The sequence below is a fragment of the Grammomys surdaster genome, unplaced genomic scaffold (assembly GCF_004785775.1).
Source record: "Grammomys surdaster isolate TR1022 unplaced genomic scaffold, NIH_TR_1.0 222, whole genome shotgun sequence".
Taxonomy (NCBI): Eukaryota; Metazoa; Chordata; class Mammalia; order Rodentia; family Muridae; genus Grammomys; species Grammomys surdaster.
The window spans coordinates 2,578,778-2,598,648 of NW_021604667.1; the positions used below are offsets into that span (position 1 = coordinate 2,578,778).

The 19,871-nt window shown below is 41.2% G+C and overlaps 1 protein-coding gene and 1 pseudogene across 1 annotated transcript in view; one reads left to right on the forward strand and one right to left on the reverse strand.

The window, feature by feature from the left end:
- Positions 1 to 12,907: 12,907 nt before the first annotated feature.
- On the forward strand, positions 12,908 to 13,621 carry LOC114625779 (annotated as a pseudogene).
- A 5,477-nt stretch (positions 13,622 to 19,098) lies between these two features.
- The window catches only part of CUNHXorf56 (chromosome unknown CXorf56 homolog), a 13,908-nt gene continuing 13,135 nt past the window's right edge, over positions 19,099 to 19,871 (reverse strand). The window contains exon 7 of the mRNA XM_028773164.1: positions 19,099 to 19,615. Within this exon, the coding sequence (XP_028628997.1) occupies positions 19,553 to 19,615 (63 nt within the window). The 3' untranslated portion in view covers positions 19,099 to 19,552. The remainder of the gene's footprint in view (positions 19,616 to 19,871) is intronic.

Here is a 19,871-nt window from a genome sequence, read left to right on the forward strand (position 1 = left end):
ATTAAATATAAAACTAATGACTATAGACTTTTTTTTTTTGAGACAGGGTCTCACGTATTCCAGAGTAGTTTCAAACTTGCTTTGCATCTGAGGAATGACCTTGAGCTTCTTCTCATCCATCTGCCTCCACCTGAGTGCAGGGATTACAGGCATGAACCAGCAAGCCCTCTTTATATGATACTAGGGATCAACCCAGGGCCTTGTACCTGCTGGGCGAGTATGCCAGGAAGTGAGTCTCCTCTCTAGCTCCTATGATGGTTATTTTAGTTACAATAATTACTGATGGTAATGACAGCAATCTTACTGATAGAAAACAAAACCTGTGTGCAGATTACAATATTATAAACTGATTAAAAAACCTATCCCAGGCTTGACAATGAAGATAAATACTTGTCTGCAGGGGATGAATAAACATTATAGGAGTCAGGATTAAACCTAATTGGTAGGCAGATACAATGCACAGGAAATGACAAAGGAACACTAATTATAAAGCTACAAAGGAAAAAGAAAGCATTACTACATGACAAAATACACAGCAGGTGGCTCATTACCTACAGAAGTGACAATAGCTAGGTCCTCTGCCTGTATGGGATTTGCGTGGTCATTCAATGCTTCACTGAGAAAGTTCCCACTTACGGAGGAACAGTTGTAATAAGAATTCACTGAGATGGAAGCGTGGGCTGAGCACCCACCTGTGCCTCATTCTTAAAACCCACTTCTTACCCATGAGGAGCTATGAACAAGTAGCGACAACATCTTTTTTACTGTGCGTGGGTGATTTACCTGCACTTATGTGTGTGCACCATATGTATGCCCGTTCTAATTCAGGCAGTCTGGCCTCCGTGCTCTGAGCCATCATGTTCTGTATCAGTATGCCAAGGGACTCGGCTAATCACTGCCAATGGCACAGTGAACAACACAGATATGGTCAAGAGATAGCTCATCATGGCATGAGAAGCTCTATGACAGAGGTCCAGGAGGCTGTGCCTAGGTTCCTCTAAGCTCCTCTGGGCTGGGTTCAAGAGAAGAAGCCAACAATTTGCAGGGATGTATTTCTTCGGCATTAGATAGATCAAAGAAGCCAAACAGAGCCTGACATGGTGCTGCACACATGCAATCCCAATACTAAGGAGGCTGGGGCAGGGAGATTATATGTTTGAGGTCAGTCTGGGTACACAAATATATCAGTCTGGACTACTTGAGAACCCAGCTCCCTTTCTCTTAATCTCTCTCTGTCTCTGTGTGTCTGTCTCTGTCTCTTTCTCTCTCTCTCTTCCCCTCCCTTGTATTTATCTCTCCCCTAAACAGAAGTAAATGCTCCTCTGATGCAAGGTAAGCCTAGTCAGCTCCCATTATTGAGTCCTGGAAATCAAAGATCTATGAGTGTCTCATGGAGATGCAGGAGGGCACAGGGGCCATACAACTCATGTGAGTCTGACTGCTAATGCAGAAGGTATCAGAAATCAGACCCACAACTCCGCCTCCTCTTCCTGGAGAGAGTGTGAGCTCTCTAGGGGCAAGATTGAGGCCTGCAGTGTTCTTCCTTTTATTGTTTTTGAATGTGTTGTGTGTCTAGTTACACTTACTTATGGAGGATTGCTGTATTTCAATACATGTTCTCAAATATGTAATGATCAAATCAAGGTAATTAGCCTTGCCATCTCCTCAATTACTATACCCACATGCTGGGAACCTTTAACCTCTACTCTCTGCATCTTTCTCTATCATACAGATAGCTCAGCATCTGTATGTTGTAGGCAGAGTCCTTGAGTCCAGACAAGGAGCAGGGAAGCACATCCCAGTATGCCACAGGGAGGAAGAGGGCATTATTGCACTGACATTGGTTAACAATCAGTAAATGTATGTGTCACTCATTGAGCATCTACTGTATTAGTAGGAACTGTACTTAGCTCTGAACACACACACACACACACACACACACACACACACACACACATCATCCCTAATTTTGCTGAACTCTGAGCTGAGAGCCAGGTAATAAATCACATGAGCAAAAAGAAAAAAATATGCATGGGTTATGGGAAGAACAAAAAGTGAGATAGCAAAAATAGGGACGTGCTGAAATTTTAAATATAATGGTCACCAAAGTCCTCGGAGAAAAATGGTATTTCTGCAAAGAAAATCAAGACTGAAGGGAGTGAGGGAAGAGGCTATGCCTAAGGGAATAGCTGAAGGAAAATGTTCCAGGCAGAGGGAACAGCAACTGCAAAGGCCTCAAGGCAGGAATGTGCTTCCTTGTTTGAAAGCCAGGGAGACCCCTGGGGCTATAAACGCCTGAGCAGAAGGGTATCACAGCAGGAACTGTGGTCAGAATGAATTAACAAGTAGAGATTGGATCTGGTGCCTGGGAGCAAGGAAACCAAACCAGTTGCAAGAGAAGAGGTGATAGAAAGCCTATTGATAATTCAAATCCCTTCTGCTCCATACCATAATTCCAATCCACCCTCAAACGGTGGCTTCATCAAGGAAAGGAAAGGCATTCCATGAGCTTCCAGGAATTCTCCTATCTGCACTTCTCATAAGCACGCTGGGATTACAGATAATCATGCTATATTACCAGTTCTGGGAACCTGAACTCAGGTCCTTAACGCTTTTTAAACCACTGAGCCATTTCCCTAGTTCTCAAATTGGGATTCTGATTGGGATTGTATTGTATCTAGAAATCAGTTTACAGAGGACACATTAAAGTTATTACACCTTAAAACCTATGATACACACACACACACACACACATATATATGTATGTATTTACCTCTAGGTATTTTATGCTAAAGAAATGACTATTATCAATGTTGTTGTAGCTGGGTATGATGATACACACCTGAAACCTCAGCACTTGGGAGGCACAGGCAAAAGGATTGCCGTAAGCTCAAGGTTCAGGCAGACTCACATAGAGAAATCCTGTCTCAAAAAGTTTTGTGTGTGTACTGACTGGAGAGATGGCTCAGAAGCTAAGAGGACTTACTACTCTCTATAGGACCCAAGTTACTTAAAAAAAAAAAGACATTTATTTTATGTATATGAATACACTGTAGCAGTCTTCAGACACACCAGAAGAGGGCATCAGATCCCATTACAGATGGCTGTGAGCCGCCATGTGGTTGCTGGGGATTTGAACTCAGGACCTCTGGAAGAGCAGTCAGTGTTCTTAACTGCTGAGCCATCTCTAGAACTCCTCCCATCACACACACCCACACCCAGATAGGATTTTAACACTGTGTTGGGCTGCGACAAACACCTGTTGACTCCAGCTTCAGGAGATCCAATGCCCTCTTCTGGCTTCTGCAGGCACCTGCAAATACATGGTAAATAGACACGCCCACATATACATAAATAAACATAAATCAGTGTTGGGTATGGTGATTCGCACCTTTAAACCCCGCCTTTAGAAAGTAGAGGTGGGTAAATATGAGTTTGAGGCCAGCCTAGTTTACATAGGGAGTTCCAGGGCAGTCAGAGCCACATATTGAGAAAAATCTCAAAAAATATTTTTTTGTGGTACTGGGGATTGAATGTAAGGATGTGTGTGCACCAAGCAACTGCTGTGTCACTAGGGTAAATCTGCAGCACAACAGATCTTAAAAATGTAACAGCTTTTGTTATATATGGAAATACAATTTTCTACATCACCATATGCCCAGGAACCTAATTCATTGGTCAATACAAATGTTTATTCTCCAGTTACCTTGGATATCCTAGATGTACAATCATATTTTCTACAAGTAATAAATGATGTATTATTTCTTCCTTCCTAAGACTTTAAGCTTTGTGTTTCTTTTTCTCCTTTCATTCTACCAACTAAGATTTTCAATACAATGGTAACCAAGAATAAGAAGTCTCCATAGCATAGGGGTCACTAAACTAGCCTAACAATGGTAACTAAGAGAATCCTGTGGCATTCAGAATGTTGTGAGGTGAACTGTTAAGTGTGCTTGCTCCATGATTTTTCTGATAGATGACCATTTGTCATAATTTTTAGTTTTCTTTTAAACATTTATATCCCTTATTTTTCCTATTTTATTAACTAAGGTAGAACTTCTGTAATAGTGTTAATAACAAGGACAGTAGGCATCCTCTCCTTGTCCGTGACATGAATGCAAATGACTCTAGAATTTCATCTGAATTCTATTTAGAACTTCCATCTATATCCAGGACCTTTATATCTATATTTGTGAGACTTGTCCATGAACTTCTTTTCCTTCTATGACAGTCAGAGGTCTGACATCAATTTTACTATTTTAGTATAAGGAATTACATAAAAGTTGTCATTCTCTGTTATTTGAAACACGTTCAGAGAGGTCGTGTTAGAGTTTACATTCTGATTATCCAAAAATCACTGTGTGTGTGGGGGGGGCGGTGGGGAACCAGAGGGTGTCACTGTATCTCTTGTTATATAGCTCTGGCTGGCTTTGAACTCCTGATTTTCCTGCTTCCACCTCCTGGGTACTAGGATTACAGATATTGCACCTCTATGCTTAGTTCTGAAAGCATCACTTTTATTGTCTTAATGTGTATCTGTATCTTTCCCTTCCTCTTTCCTCCTTCCTCTCCATTTACATTCATATACAGAGAGATGTGTAGAATACTTAAATAGTATCATTGTACATACTATTTTGTAAACTGCTCTTTTCTGTCACCAATCTTTGGGGTCTGGGATATTATTCAGGTGGTAGAAGGCTTGCCTAGGATGACTGAAGTCCTGATTTCAATCTGCAGCACTGTATACAGCCAGGCATATTGGCACATCCTGGGCTACATAGTGAGTTCAAGGCCAACCTCAGATAAGAGACCTGTGTCAATAACAACAGCATTATAACATCTGCCATTTCAATAAATGGCATGTCTGTTTTTCTAAATGACCTTTAAAAGATTCTGACAGCTACTTTGTCTAAACCAAAATTCAATCCCAAACAAGACATTGGTTGCATCTTCCTGTTTTGAAAGGAAACAGATCTCTAATACGTGTGTCTAGTTTACAATCAAAATGGATGCTTTGGATAGTCTGAGATTATTGACACTGGACTTTCAAGCAAAGTCTGCGTTGGTGTGAATGTGGGAGACACATAAACATCTGCAAGCAATTGAGGTTCTTTACATCTTTAATTGGAAGGCTGAAGAACACCTCCCTCTTTTCTTCTTGTGGTCCTGGGGATAGAACATAGGGCCTCACACCTGTTTCACAGATGCTCTCAGCTATCCCCTGAAGCCCTGTACCACCACTATGCTACGCACTCCCTCGGCTTTCACTGACTTTCTTTCTCTAAGTCCTACCATTGGACCACTTTTGCTCCACACCCCTCTCCAGCCCATTAACTATATCCCTCCAATAATCCTCTCGCCTGCATCAGGCATTCTTACTCTCTTTTTTGCATCAGCACTCAAATATGCTGTTATTTCTCCCAGCTTGAGAGTACCCGACAGTCTTACCTCCCCTCTACATACCAGTCCACTTCCCTCCTTTCTTTACAGCAAAAATATTAATTTTTTTCTATATTAACACTGTTACTCTTCTTTGCCCTTCTCTCTTGAACTCATTTCTGTCAGGTGTTTGCTGACACTGCTCTAATCCAATTGCTCTTGTCCAGGTCACCAACCGTTTGCTTGTTGCTAAATGCACGTGGCATTTCCAAGCCCTTGTCATATTGACATGTGGCATCTGGCAGACGGTTGTTTCCTCTTCCTTTAACTCGGGCTGGCCATTTGCCCATTTGCCTCTTCCTGCTATGCTGAGTATAGAAGACAATGACATTTCCCAGGCTCCTTTCTTTTCTGACTTCCTGATATGTTTGCCTGATGGGAACTATTGGCAGGAGATTGGAGAAAGGCAGAAGCCAGGGTATTTCCCTTCCTTTTCCCCATTATGAATGTTGTCTCCAACAGCGATTGTTCCACCTCTGTGGTTTGCACTGGACAGCTGGCCCCTCCATGGACTCACTTCCTATTGGACTGGCGTTTCTGTTGTATTTGGTAGTCCCTGATCCTGTACTAACAGCCATACTGGAACTTTCATTTCAGCTTCTCAGTCTTCTTCGATGATTTTATTTCTAGCCATGATATAGTACCAAAGGACTCAATTTTCTAGGATCTATTTTCTTTCCTGGCTATCTTTATCTTTAGCACCCTCATCTCATTTTGTGGCTTTAATTAGCATCCATATACTGATAACTCCCAATTATTTATTCTTTATTTTATGTGCATGAGTGTTTGCCTATGTGTATGTGTGACACACACATACACACACACAGAGACAGACAGACAGACAGACACACACACACACACACACACACACACACACACACACACACACACAGGTTTGTCCTGGTACTAGTGGAGACCAGAAGAAGCTGTCAGATCTCCTGGAACTAGAGTTACAGACAGTTGTAACTGCCATATAGGAGGTGGGAACCAAACCTGGATCTTCTACAAGAGGAAGTGCTCTTAACTGCTGAGCCATCTTTCCAGTCCTAGACAACTCCCAAACTTTTATCTGTAGCAAGTCTTCAAAACTGAACTGAAAGATTATATCTGTTATGATTAATCTGGACTGCCAACTTGATTAGACTGAGATATGCCAAAAGGATTAGGAAAACATACCCATGGCTGTGTCTGTAAGGTCATCTCTAGAGATGACTGGACCATATGGGTCACATCCATTGATACATTTTAAAATTGGACAGTAATAGACCCTCCAATAGGAAAGTAGTGAGAGTTAAAGGAAAAAGACCACTGGGGACATGTTCTCGCCCTGGCCCCTTCCTGTTACTGTTTCCTGGCTCGGCTCTGCTCCTCCACTTCCTTTCATGATGTTCTACCTCAGTTCAGGCCCAGAAACCACAGAGCTTAATTATCAGCCTGTATGGAACCCCTGAAGACATTAAAATAGTTTCTCTCAGGCTTTTGGTCACGGTGTCAAAACAGCTGACTAATGTAACATCCAACCGCTTACCAGACGTCTGCACTTAGCCAATAAGCACTTCAGAAGCATGTCCAATATATAGTCACTGGCTTTCTCACAAAGTGGTTCCTGTCCATCTGAGAAAACGACACTTCTGGGCTGAAAGATGGCTCAGTGGGAAAAGGCTCTGCAAGCCTTGAACCTACAAGGTGAAAGGAAAGAAGTGACTGCACAAAAATTGTCCTTTGACCTCCACATACACACAATGACACCCCTCACCCCACTGAGAGAGAAATAAATATAAGGCAGTTTTAAAAAAGAAAATGGCAACTATTCACTCAGTTATTCTAGACATACTTCAAGGGGCTATCCTTGGTTCATCTCGTCCCCTCACTCCCTACACCTCATCCAGCAGCTAGCCTTGTTAGCACTCCCCTACCAAGCCACCTAACAAATGTGTTTAGTTTCCTTCCTCCAAGTTTCCCCTTACTCTTACCCCATGTTGGGTTGCCAAAATGGTCTCCTACTGGCCTCCCTGCTTCCATTCTCGCTCCCCTACAAGTCATTCTCCACATTGTAGCTACTGCTTTAAAGCATGAATCGAGGCTACAGAGATTGCTCGGCAGTTAGCACCTATCATTCTTCTAGAGGACAAGTTTGACAAGGGGCAGCTCACAACTGCCTATAACTCCAGCTCCAGGGGATACACACACACACACACACACATACACACACACAATTAAAATAAATACGGAAAAAAGAAAACATGAATCAGGGGACCTAGGGACATAGTCCAGAAGTAGAATGCTTGTGTAGAATGTGCAAGGTTGGCCGGGCGGTGGGGCACACGCCTTTAATCCCAGCACTTGGGAGGCAGAGGCAAGCGGATTTCTGAGTTCGAGGCCAGCCTGGTCTACAGAGTGAGTTCCAGGACAGCCAGGACTACACAGAGAAACCCTGTCTCGAAAAACCAAAAAAAAAATGTGCAAGGTCCTAGGACCAAACGCTAGCACTGTAATTTTTTAAGTTTTTAAATTTCTTTTATTTTTGTAATTATAGAGTGAACTGAGCAAGGACAAAAAAAAAAAAAATAGACATGCTGAAGTACACAAGGAAAAGCCACGAGGCCTCAACCCTACACAAGCAACTACAGGCAACTACAACTGAGAAATGCTGAGAGTGGGGGAAACATTCTTCCTCAGAGAAAAGCACACCAATTAGTTACCCAAAACCAAATGGTCAGCCGTGACAACATGCAAATTTTTTAACATAAAATGAAAGCCATTAATTGTATGGTATGATACTTTGGCTTTAGAGTTGCTAAGTTTCCTACTACATCTATGATGTCAAATCCTTATTCCAGTCTACAGGGCCTTCTGCAGCCTGGCTTCTGCTTATGCCTTTAACCTCATTTCCTGTTCTGCACTCAGTCACGCTTGCTGTCCTTTAGGCTTCTCCAATGTAAGCTTCTTTCCTTCTGTACTTTGCAATGCCATCAACTGAACACTTCCCCTTGACCTTTATATGTTGGACCATTCAGCTTTTTCAAATACCACATGGCTTAGAAATGGTCCCTCCTCTGAGCCCACCTCTTCGATGACTCAGAATTCTCTATATGCCATCATACTATTTGTTAAAAATCTTGTGTGTAAGTGCAGGCAGGTACACATGGAGCTCAGAGGACAACTTTGGTTGTTGATCCTTGTCTTCCACCCTGACACGGGGTCTCTTGTTCACTGATGCATAAGCCAGACTAGCTAGCCTTAAGCTGCTGGGGATTCTCCTATCTGTCTCCCCTGTCACCAGACACACTGGGTTCACACATGTCTGCTACTGCATCAGGCTTTTACATGAGTTCTGGGATATGAACTCAGATTCTCCTCTTCTATGTTAAGTATTCAACTTACTAAGCCATTGGACCAGCTTCATATTACATTAACTAGTTTATTTAATCTTTGTTTTTTTTTTTTTTGAGACAGGGTTTCTCTGTATAGCCCTGGCTGTCCTGGAACTCACTCTGTAGACCAGGCTGGCCTCAAACTCAGAAATCCACCTGCCTCTGCCTCCCAAGTGCTGGGATTAAAGGCTTGCACCACCACTGCCCGGCTTTATTTAATTTTTAAAGAAAATTATTATTTGGGTGTGTATACACACAACTATGGTACATATGTAGAAGTGAGACAACAGTTTTCAGTACCCTCTGCCCAACATGGGTCCTGGGAATTGAACAAAAATTGGCCAGTTTGCTGAGCCATCTCACAGGCCCTTAAACTCACATTTTCATAGGCAGGAGTTCCTGTCACTTTGTTTTCAAAATGTGATCTTTCTTCACCACTATGCCCTCTGCTCCAACAGCACAGAGCACACACACTGACCGCTCAGTGTCTAAAAGGTCGTGGACTAGTCTTAAACAGGAAGACAGGCATCTTTCTCTCTGAGACTGCAAAGACAAAAGGACAGAAGCATCAAAGTATATTCCTCTACTCTCTTAGTGCTTTGGAAGTCACCTGCCTGAGGGGCTGGGGTACTTGCAGGGAAAGATCAGAAAATTGGAAGAAAATGGCCCTAATTTGATCTGATAGAAACAGGAAAGCTGGTGGCCCAAAAAAACAGTGAGCTGAACAACTGAGTGTCTGTGGTGAGATCTTATCTGACACAAAAACCATACATTCATGGCATTTCAACTCTCAAGATATAAGACGGCAGAAGGCAGACTGTATGACTAAATTGAAAGTTTGTAGGATGAATGCTGTGACATAATCCAGACTAAGACAGAAAAGACAAATACCACATATTCTCTCTCTTATGTAGAACCTACCTTTGATATATATGGGTACAGGTCATGAAACTAGAAAGGGGACCGTTAGAGAGGAAAAGGTTTTGGGGAAGTGGGTAGAGTAACAGAACACATGTGACATAAAAGCAAAAGGGACAGCTGGGAGCAGGGTGGTACAGGGGGAGCAGGGGAACAGAAAAGAAATGGGGAATCTCTAAAAAAATAAATTATGTAAAAATGCAATAGTGAGACATTACATCTCACTTGAATTTTTAAAAACACAAACTAAAAACCATATGTGGTGGTGCAAGTCTGAAATCCTAACACTTGGAGGTGGAGACAGGTGGATCATGACTTTCAAGGTCTTTCCCTCCCAGGCTATCCAATGAGTTGAAGGTCAGCCAGGGCTCTGTGAGACCATGTTTCAAAAAACAAAACAGAAACAGAAAAAGTGGGCTGGAGAGGTGGCTCATTGCCTAGGATCACATGCTGCTCCTGCAGAGGACCCTGGTTCCGACCCCAGCACCCATACAATGGCTCACAGCCATCTGTAATTCTAGTTCTTAGGGACCCAACACCCTCTTCTAGTCTCCTTGGGCACCAGGCATACATGTGGTGCATATGCATATGTGCAAGCAGAACACACATGCACACACACACACACACACACACACACTCATACAAACTTTAAAAATTAATAAAAATTAATTTTACAAAAGAAAAAAGATTCCATTTATAACAGCACCAGAAAAAAAACATGAAGTAGCCAAGTATACATTTTAACCAATTGGCCTGGCGGTGGTGGCGCACGCCTTTAATCCCAGCACTTGGGAGGCAGAGGCAGGCGGATTTCTGAGTTCGAGGCCAGCCTGGTCTATAGAGTGAGTTCCAGGACAGCCAGGACTACACAGAGAAACCCTGCCTCGAAAAAACAAAAACAAACACAAACATTTTAACTCATTATCTACATGATTTGTACATGAAAAATTATAAAATAATGAAAAGAACCAAATACCTAAATAGATGTCAATTCTCCTTTTATTTTTTATTAATTTTTTATTGGATATTTTATTTACATTTCAGATGTTATTCCCCTTTCCCCATTCTCCCCTACCCAGGAACCCCTATCCCATCCCTCCTCCCCTGCTTCTATGAGAATGTGCTGCTACCCACCCAACCACTCCCACCTCCCCACCCTCGAATTCCCCCACACTGGGGTATCCAGCCTTCACCAGACCAAGGACTTCCTCAATATTGATTTTGAAGCCTGATTCTACAACAAAGTAGCTAGCTCTTTAGAAATCGCTTTTTATCTGTGTCGCCACTAAACAAGCTAGTCTACCTTTTTCTTGAGCTTTCCCAAACCCAAGAGGGCTCTCTTTTGCTCTCCTTCCTAGAACACTGTTTCATTTGCATCCTGCCAGCTGCTTCTCTGTGGCTCCTGCAAGCTCAAAGAAAAAAATGTCTATCTCTTACCTAGAGCTCCTTCCATGAAGCTCTTCCAAGCCAAGAGAGCTGAAAAAAAGCTAAATGATCCTTAGATTTTACAAAATCCCCAAAGTCCTAGAAAAAAATACTGAACCCTATCAACAAGCTAATTTTTTTAAAATACTGGAAAAGACAGAAATTCAGAATAGTTAAAATAACTCCAAACCAAAACAAGGTTGGAAGAATCATGACCCAGTGGTAAAACTGTGGGGAAAATTTAAGAAGGCTGCCACAGCGGTGGGGCCCCAGAGGGGCTTCTACCGCTGTGGTGGGTCCCACATTCGGGGGGAACTCTATGGTTCCAGCGGCCTAGAGGCCTTGGTGACGACAGGCCCCAATAACACAAGGAAGTCCTTGGTTCTAAAAAGGTTTATTGTCATGGCGGATGATAGATGGATCTAGGTGTACCCCCCAGAACTCAGGGCAGTTATATAGGGAGGGAGAAAGGGGGAGGATTGGGGGAGGATCTGTGGGAGGCATGTTTAATTTGCTCTGCCCTCCGGCCTTCATTAGTATGTAAATCCCTAGGGCCTGAGGCCTATAGCCTGGCCTATGTAATTCTATGGAGACCGTGACTGCTTTTCAGGATCTGGGGGTTCTGGGGGGCGACAAACTCCTGCCGGTTCTCATGCAGAATCCCACCCAGAATCCGCAGAGTCTTGGGGTTCTAGGCACCTGCTCCACCATGATCCAGGATACCCTTACACAGTCTCAAAGTAAAACTAACCATAAAGTTACAATAACCAAATCAAGGCATTCTATATAGCTAGGCAAAGTGGCATATGCTTAAGAGTCATGGTTACTTGGAAAGCTGAGGCAGGAGGATCACATAAGCCCTTAAGTTTATAGCCAGCTTGGGAAACAACAAAACGAATAAACAAACAAAAGCAGAGTTGAAGGTAATGCTCAATGGTAGAGTATAACGTGTCAATTGAGCCTCATGATTAAAAAGGCAAAAAAGAAAAGTACTGCATGGGTGAAATGGCAATGGATGAAATATAATAAGCTGGTGGGTCTGCTTTTTTTGAGCCAGAGTCTCAACTATGTAGCCCTGGTTGGCCTAGAACTTACTATGTAAGCATGCTGGCCTCCGGACTCCCAGGGATACAAATACCCTTGGTTTTCTGAGTGCTGAAATTCAAGGTATGTGCCACCACACGCAGACATGAACTGATTTTTGACAAAGCTATAAAAGAATAGATGAAGGAAAAAATAGTCTTGTCACTAATTAGGTATCAAAACAACTAGACATCTGTGTGCTAAAAGTAAACTGACCCAAAATTTATATATTATACAAGAACTACTTCAAAATAGACTACAAGTGTAAATGTCAAAAATAAAACTTGGAGTACAGAGGGTATTTATAAATGAGTCAAGAAAAGCAGTATAGGCTCTTACTCTCTTGCCTCTAGCTTCTCCTCCCCCTTCCCCCTCTCTCCACGTGGTCATGGCCAGCCTCTACTCCTCTACCTCTCTGCTTTCTCTCCTCTTCCCTATCTCCTGAATAAACCCCCTCCTCTTTAGAACCATTTGGTCTGCTGTTGTCTGTTCTAAGCTGCTGCGCTGAAGTCTAACAATAATGGTCCTAGACAAGAAAAACAGAAGCTCTTTTGATTGTAAATATTTCAAATTGCTGTATATGCAATGGAGGGATATGCAAACTAAAATTCTGCATAGCTGAAGTTCTGTTGACTTGGACTGTACCTGTTTAAGTGTAAAATAATCTGCTTAAGAAACAGTTGGGAGATAATGAAGCTGTTACTCAAGAAATAGTTGGTTGTGCCCATTTGGAAAATTATGCCTTGAAAATGTTCTTGTACGCGGACAATGAAGATCTAGCTGGACGATTTCACAAAAACATGATCAAGTCCTTCTACACTGCCAGCCTTTTAATAGATGTCATCACAGTGTTTGGTGAACTCACAGATGAAAATGTGAAACATAGAAAGTACGCAAGGTGGAAGGCAACATATATTCATAACTGCTTGAAGAATGGGGAGACTTCTCAAGCAGGCCCTGTTGGAATAGAGGAAGAGAACGTTGTTGAAGAAAATGAAGATGTTGGCCCAACCTCTTTGCCCATCCAGCCACCTCAGCCATCGTCATCTTCAACATACAACCCAAGCAACTTGGCAACAGGCAGCTACAGTGGGATACAGATTCCTCCAGGTGCACATGCTCCAGCTAATACCCCTGCAGAAGTGCCACACAGCACAGGTAATGCTGTCCAGCCTAGTCCACAGACTGTGTCAGCCATTCCAGCCATTGATCCTGACCTGTACACAGCTTCCCAGGGAGATATTCGCCTGACCCCAGAGGACTTCGCTAGAGCTCAGAAGTACTGCAATTATGCTGGCAGTGCCTTGCAGTATGAAGATGTGAGCACCGCTGTGCAGAACCTACAGAAGGCTCTCAGGCTGCTGACCACAGGCAGGGAGTGAAGCCTCTTCATGGAACCATGTGTTTTCCTCCTAGAGAACTAACAAAGTCCATTACACTCTCCTCAGCCTTTCAGGAGCATGGGTTTACAGAAGACCTCAGTTCCCCTCAGTAAGACAATGACTCCTGTATGTTTCAGAAGCATTTATCAGCTGCCTCAGCCACTTGTCATTGAGTGTGTAGAGCTATCAAACCCTGCTATGAAATGTCCCTGTAGAAAATCATGTTGAGTATAATATGCTTTCTTAATTTATACACACTCAAAAAGGAAGTTTTTGAAAAATCTGTAATATTTGGACAAACAAACCATATTATGTTGTTTAATATTCTAAATTAAACTTTTAATAAAGATTACCAGAAAAAAAAAAAGAAAAGCACTATAGGTGCTGAAGAGATACCTCAGTGGTTAACAGCACTTGCTCTTGCTAAGGACCCATGTTCAGCTGCCAGCACCTATACAGAGGCTCACAGCCATCTGTAACTCCAGTTCCAGGGTGCCAATGCTCTCTTTTGACTTCCACAGGCACCCCCATGCAAGTGGCCACACATGCACACATACACATAAATAATTTGTAAAAGAAAATGAAAACACAAACCACAGACTAGGGGAGATTGTAAATCATACATCTATTTGGACTTAGATGCAGATTATAAAAAGATCTCCTAATAATCATTTTATAAAAAAGCCACTACCTCAAAAAAGGAGGTCTATAAATGGGTAGAAAAGGTAAATATAGACTTTACTGGAGATACACAGATGAAACTTTAACATATAAATGTATGTAATAAAAAGCAAAAAACAAAACAAAAACAAAACAAAAAAAAACCTCTTAGATAAACAGTTCTCTAAAGATATCTAAAGGCCATATGCCTTCTTAACATCCATTCTCAACATCCCCAATTATCAAAGAAATGCAGTAAAATAAAATGAAATTTCAATAACGGCATAGAGAAATTAGAACCTATGCATACTGTTTGTGATTGTAAAAGATTGTGAAACAGTACAACAGCCAAGGAACACAGAATGGAATCTCTTGGAAAAATTACAAATAGGCCTGGTGAGGGGAGTCTGTAATCCTTGGGAGGCAAAAAAAAAAAAAAAAAGAAAGAAAAGAAAAACAAAACAAAAAAACCCCTAGGGTCTGCCTGGGCTACAGAGTCGGTCCAAGGCTAGCCTGGAAAATCTATCAAGACTCTGTCTGAAAATTTAAGCCCCAAGGATACACACTTCACTGACAGAATACTTAGATAGCATGTGGAGGACCCAAGATTCAATGCCCGCTACAAAAACAAAACACAAAACTCTAGAGACATCTTACTTCTGAACTTACCTAAAATAATTGAATCTAGGATGTCAGAAATATTTTGAAATATATTTCTACATGCCCATGGTTCACTGAAACATTATCCTAATAGTGTACTGACAACAAATGAATAAAACAAGTGTGGTACACGTGCTAAGGAATTATCACTCACCTTAAAGGGGAAGGTGTTTTATCACATGCATGAATAAACACCACCAAGGACTCTCACCAAGTGAAGAAAGCCGATCACACAAAAGAAAAGTGCTATATGATTCCATTCACATTCATTATCTAAAGCAGAAAGAACTCATAAAAGCAGAAAGAACAGCAGCAGTTACCAGGCATTAGGAGAAGTGGGGAAAGAGATGTGGTCAATATCTGTATGGTTTCAGATTTAGAAGATGGAAAGGTCTACAGATCTGTATCACAATGATGCAGATTAACACTACTGAAGTGCGTAATTAAAAATGGTTTAGAGGGTCAGGCATGGTGGCACATGGCTTTAATCCTAGCATTTGGGTAGCAAAGACTGGTGGGTCTCTGAGTTTGAGGCCATTCTAGTCTACATAGTAAGGTCCAGGACAACCAGAGCTACATAGTGAGAGCCTGTCTCAAACAAACAACAGAAAAAGTAATAGTCAGAGAAGCTGGATGGTAGCCCAAGTGTATAGTATCAGTGGGCAGGAGAGTTCAAAGTCACTGCTGGGGGATATAGCTCAGTGGTAGAGCTTGACCAACAGCTATTAGCTACTAGATTCAATTTTTGCTAGCAGCAAAATAAATAAATAAATAAATAAATAAATAAATAATCCCACAGCCATTAGGATTAGAGTGCATTAATATACTTTCCTGTTTAAAAAAAAAAAACATCAAAACTAAACATAGGACCTGGAGAGGTTGTTTAGTGTTATGTTAAGAGCACATTTTTGCTCTTCTAGAAGATATGCTTTCCGTTCCTAACGCCCACCCATAACTCCAGTTCCAGGGATCTCACGCTCTCTTCTGACCTCTGTAGGCACCAGGTACACATGCAACACACATACATATATGCAGGCCAAATGCTCATTCACATAAAATAATATTTAAAAGATCTTTAAAATACCCCATTAAAACTAAAACCCACTAAGTATGTAATCCCAACACTTAGGAGGTAGAGACAGAAGATCTGGAGTGCCTCAGGCCTACAGGGAATTTGAAGTCAGCCTGAGCACTATGAAATTCCATTTCAAAAAACTAAAATGAAAAATAAGTGCCAGTTGCTACACAAGACCCCACCTCAAAACAAAAATATGCCTAAGATAACCTTTTTTTAAAAAAAAAAAACTGTAATAAAGGTAGTATGTTCAACATCATCTGTCATTAGTAATTTAAATGAAAATCAGTCGATACCCATGAGAAACACACAAATCAGGTGACTAAGGACATACAGTCCACAGCAATATGAATCTTAAATGATCAAAACAAGCTAGTTTAGTTCATTCCATTCTATTATTTATTTTATTTCATTTTTAAGAGAGTTTTGCTTGCTGTGGCGCTCAGATTGGTCTCGAACTCCTGAACAAAAGTGATCCTTCTAAGTGTCAGAACTATTCATACATGTCAGCATTCCCAACAAGACAGGTTAGTCTTTATTTATTTTTTTTTTTTTTATTTATTTATTTTTCGAGACAGGGTTTCTCTGTGTAGCCCTGGCTGTCCTGGAACTCACTCTGTAGACCAGGCTGGCCTCGAACTCAGAAATCCGCCTGTCTCTGCCTCCCAAGTGCTGGGATTAAAGGCGTGCGCCACCACCGCCCGGCGACAGGTTAGTCTTTAAAAAGCTTTTTAAATTTTTCTTAAATGACAGTTACAATTCCAAATCTCTCCAACTATTAGAGTAAGAATATTTCATAACATTTTTCATAATTTTGTCACAGTTGATCATTTGCAAAAAGAAGAAAAAGAAAAAAAGTTATGACTTTCCAAATGTCAATATGGCTCCTTTTATTAATATTAAAACACATTTACTATAAAAAAATCACTGGAAGTTAATAGAGAAAGTACATCTTGTTTTAATAACTTCCAATAAAAAGAGTAAAATATAATGAAAAGTATACACTTACTTGGTATTAATGACAAACTATTCCATTATGTTTAGAAGCAGCAAAATGTGTAACTTGAGCCAGATGTTCAAATGGTTAGATTTTACCTAAGAGCGAGTTATTTCAGAAAATATGTAGAAGCATAACTACAGAATTGCTTTAGGGAGTTCTCTAGCTGAATATTTTTACATTGCATTTCAGTGTTCTTTTTTTCCAAAATGAAATTATGTTCTGATTGAATGATACAAGATTCCACAGAGGCAGCAGTTAAGCATAGGAAAGGGCTCCAGTTTTAAAGTCTGTCTTCTGGCTTTACCAATTATTAGCTAGTGGATCTTGGGAAAGGAAAATTCTGAGCTTCAGAGTACTCGTTTGTAAAACAGTGATGGCAACAGTTAACTTATCTCCTAGGAGGTACTGAGTCAACTCATACCTCTAAAGTGCTTTCTACAACCAAGTACTCAATGGAGACGAATGAGTATTAATGTTGTGATTATTACAAATATGTTTCATTATTACTAGCAAAATAATCATCCCTCAAATCGAAAATCACACCTAAAAAGGTCTACAAGAATGGGAGCACATGAGACTAGAAACAGCTGGAGGCTGTGGCCAGAGAATAGAGGCCTGGATTTCCAAGGTGGTCTAGGTATATCTAAGCTGTACACATAAGAATTTGGGGATAAAGTGGTGTAAAAGTAGAGGCCATTGTTTGGACATATTTGACCATTCACAAATGGTCATTTGAATTCTGTCTCACAACTAGGACAGAAAATGAGGTGAAGAATTAGCTATGAGGGGCTGGTGAGATGGCTCAGTGGTTAAGAGCACTGACTGCACTTCCAGAGGTCACGAGTTCAAATCCCAGCAACCACATGGTGGCTAACAACCATCTATAATGAGATCTGATGTCCTCTTGTGGGGTGTCTGAAGACAGCTACAGTGTACTTACATTTAATAAATAAAAATTAAAAAAAAAAGTCAGTCCCTTTAAAAAAAAAAAAAAAAAAAAAAAAAAAAGAATTAGCTATGAAAAGACCTGGCTGCAGAGTAACTGGGAAGGTGGTAACATAGCCCCACCCTTCACATTCCCAGGATCCCCAATCCACATCGGTCCAGTTATTGCTAGCTCAACTGTACCTCTACTCTAAAGGCTTTCCCCTGCAAACACAGAAATCAGAAAAAAAGGCAAAGACAACTATTTCCTGGCAACACCTCACCGACAAGCCTTGAGTGTTTAAAAAGTACAATCTATCATAGATAACATGAGGGGGACAACACATTCCATGTCTCCTTGGGCCTTGCAAGACAGGCAAACAGAGAATATGGAAGAATCACATGGATATTGACATAATTGAAGGAGAGTGACAAAATTTAAAATGCTCTTCTGCAAATAGCAAATATAAAACAAGATGCCTAATAGATAAGCTACTCTCACTACAGCCCCTTCTGTGTACTCACAGAGTATTCTCCCAGCTGACTGACTAACTCCTTTGGGTTACTTAGCAAGGCCATATTTAAATCAGACCTGAGCTATCCTAGCCCTGCATCTGTGATCTGGCTTTCCTTTTTTTTTTTTTTTTTTTTGGTGCTGGGGATGTCCTCATACATGCCTAGCATGCATTCCACTGAGCTACACCCCCAGCAGCCACATGGCTTTTCCTTCTTTTATTCTGAAGTCTGATATAGCATGGTTCATCTATAATTCTAATATTTTGAGTAAAGAAATATTTCTGCAGATTCAGGTTTCTAACTGATCTCTACTGATAGGAGAAAGATTCAAACCATAGTGACTTCTAAGAACAGTTAAAAGATTACAGACAGTGTGTCTTAAAAGGATACGCCTGGCTGTAATTTTAAACTTAATTTTTGACACTTTCCTCCCATACCATATTAAAAAACAAATCTTTGCCGGGCAGTGGTGGCGCACGCCTGTAATCCCAGCACTTGGGAGGCAGAGGCAGGCGGATTTCTGAGTTCGAGGCCAGCCTGGTCTACAGAGTGAGTTCCAGGATGGCCAGGGCTACACAGAGAAACCCTGTCTCAAAAACCAAAAAAAAAAAAAAAAAAAAACAAATCTTTAAACACTGCAATAGCTTTGAAGAAGAAAAAACATCTACCTCAGACACTAGAGACAAGCCAAACGCTTACTAGCTCTAACTATATCACAGAAGAAGTCAACTTCAAAAGAAAAGAGGGCTGTTACAGAAGCTGGGCATGGTGATACAGTCCTGTAACTTCAACACTAGAGAGGCTAAGACAGGAGACTCACAAAGTTCAAGGCCATCCTCTGGTATGTAACAAGACCTGACCTCAAAGACAAGAAAGACAGAAAATATATATACAGAGATTTTACAAACAATCTACCCCCTAGAAAGCAAGTGAAATGGAGTCAAGGACTTCAACAAAAGAACAGAAAAACAGTGTCAGAAACCAAAGGGATGGTCAGAAAACCCTCCTGGGACAAACAGAAACCAGTCCATGAGATCTTGAAGCTATTCTTCCTGATCTAAGTGCTGCCTTCAGTCTGAACTCAGAAAGATCCTGATTATTTGAACTGGTTGTCGATCAGGGTCCCCTTCATTTTTGCTTTCTTGGCTTCCAATTCAGCCTGGAAAGAAAAAAAAAGTCACAATCACATGACATTAACATTTCTTGTTTATTCCAACTGTGTTTACTCTTCCTTACTGCTCAGTGTACAAGCCAAAAATGGTTTTAGAATCCTTATTCGTCAGCTTAAAACTCTGGCTCATAAAACCTAGATTTAAAATCATATGTGAGCCGGGCAGTGGTGGCTCATGCCTTTAATCCTAGCACTTGGGAGGCAGAGGCAGGCGGATTTCTGAGTTCAAGGTCAGCCTGGTCTA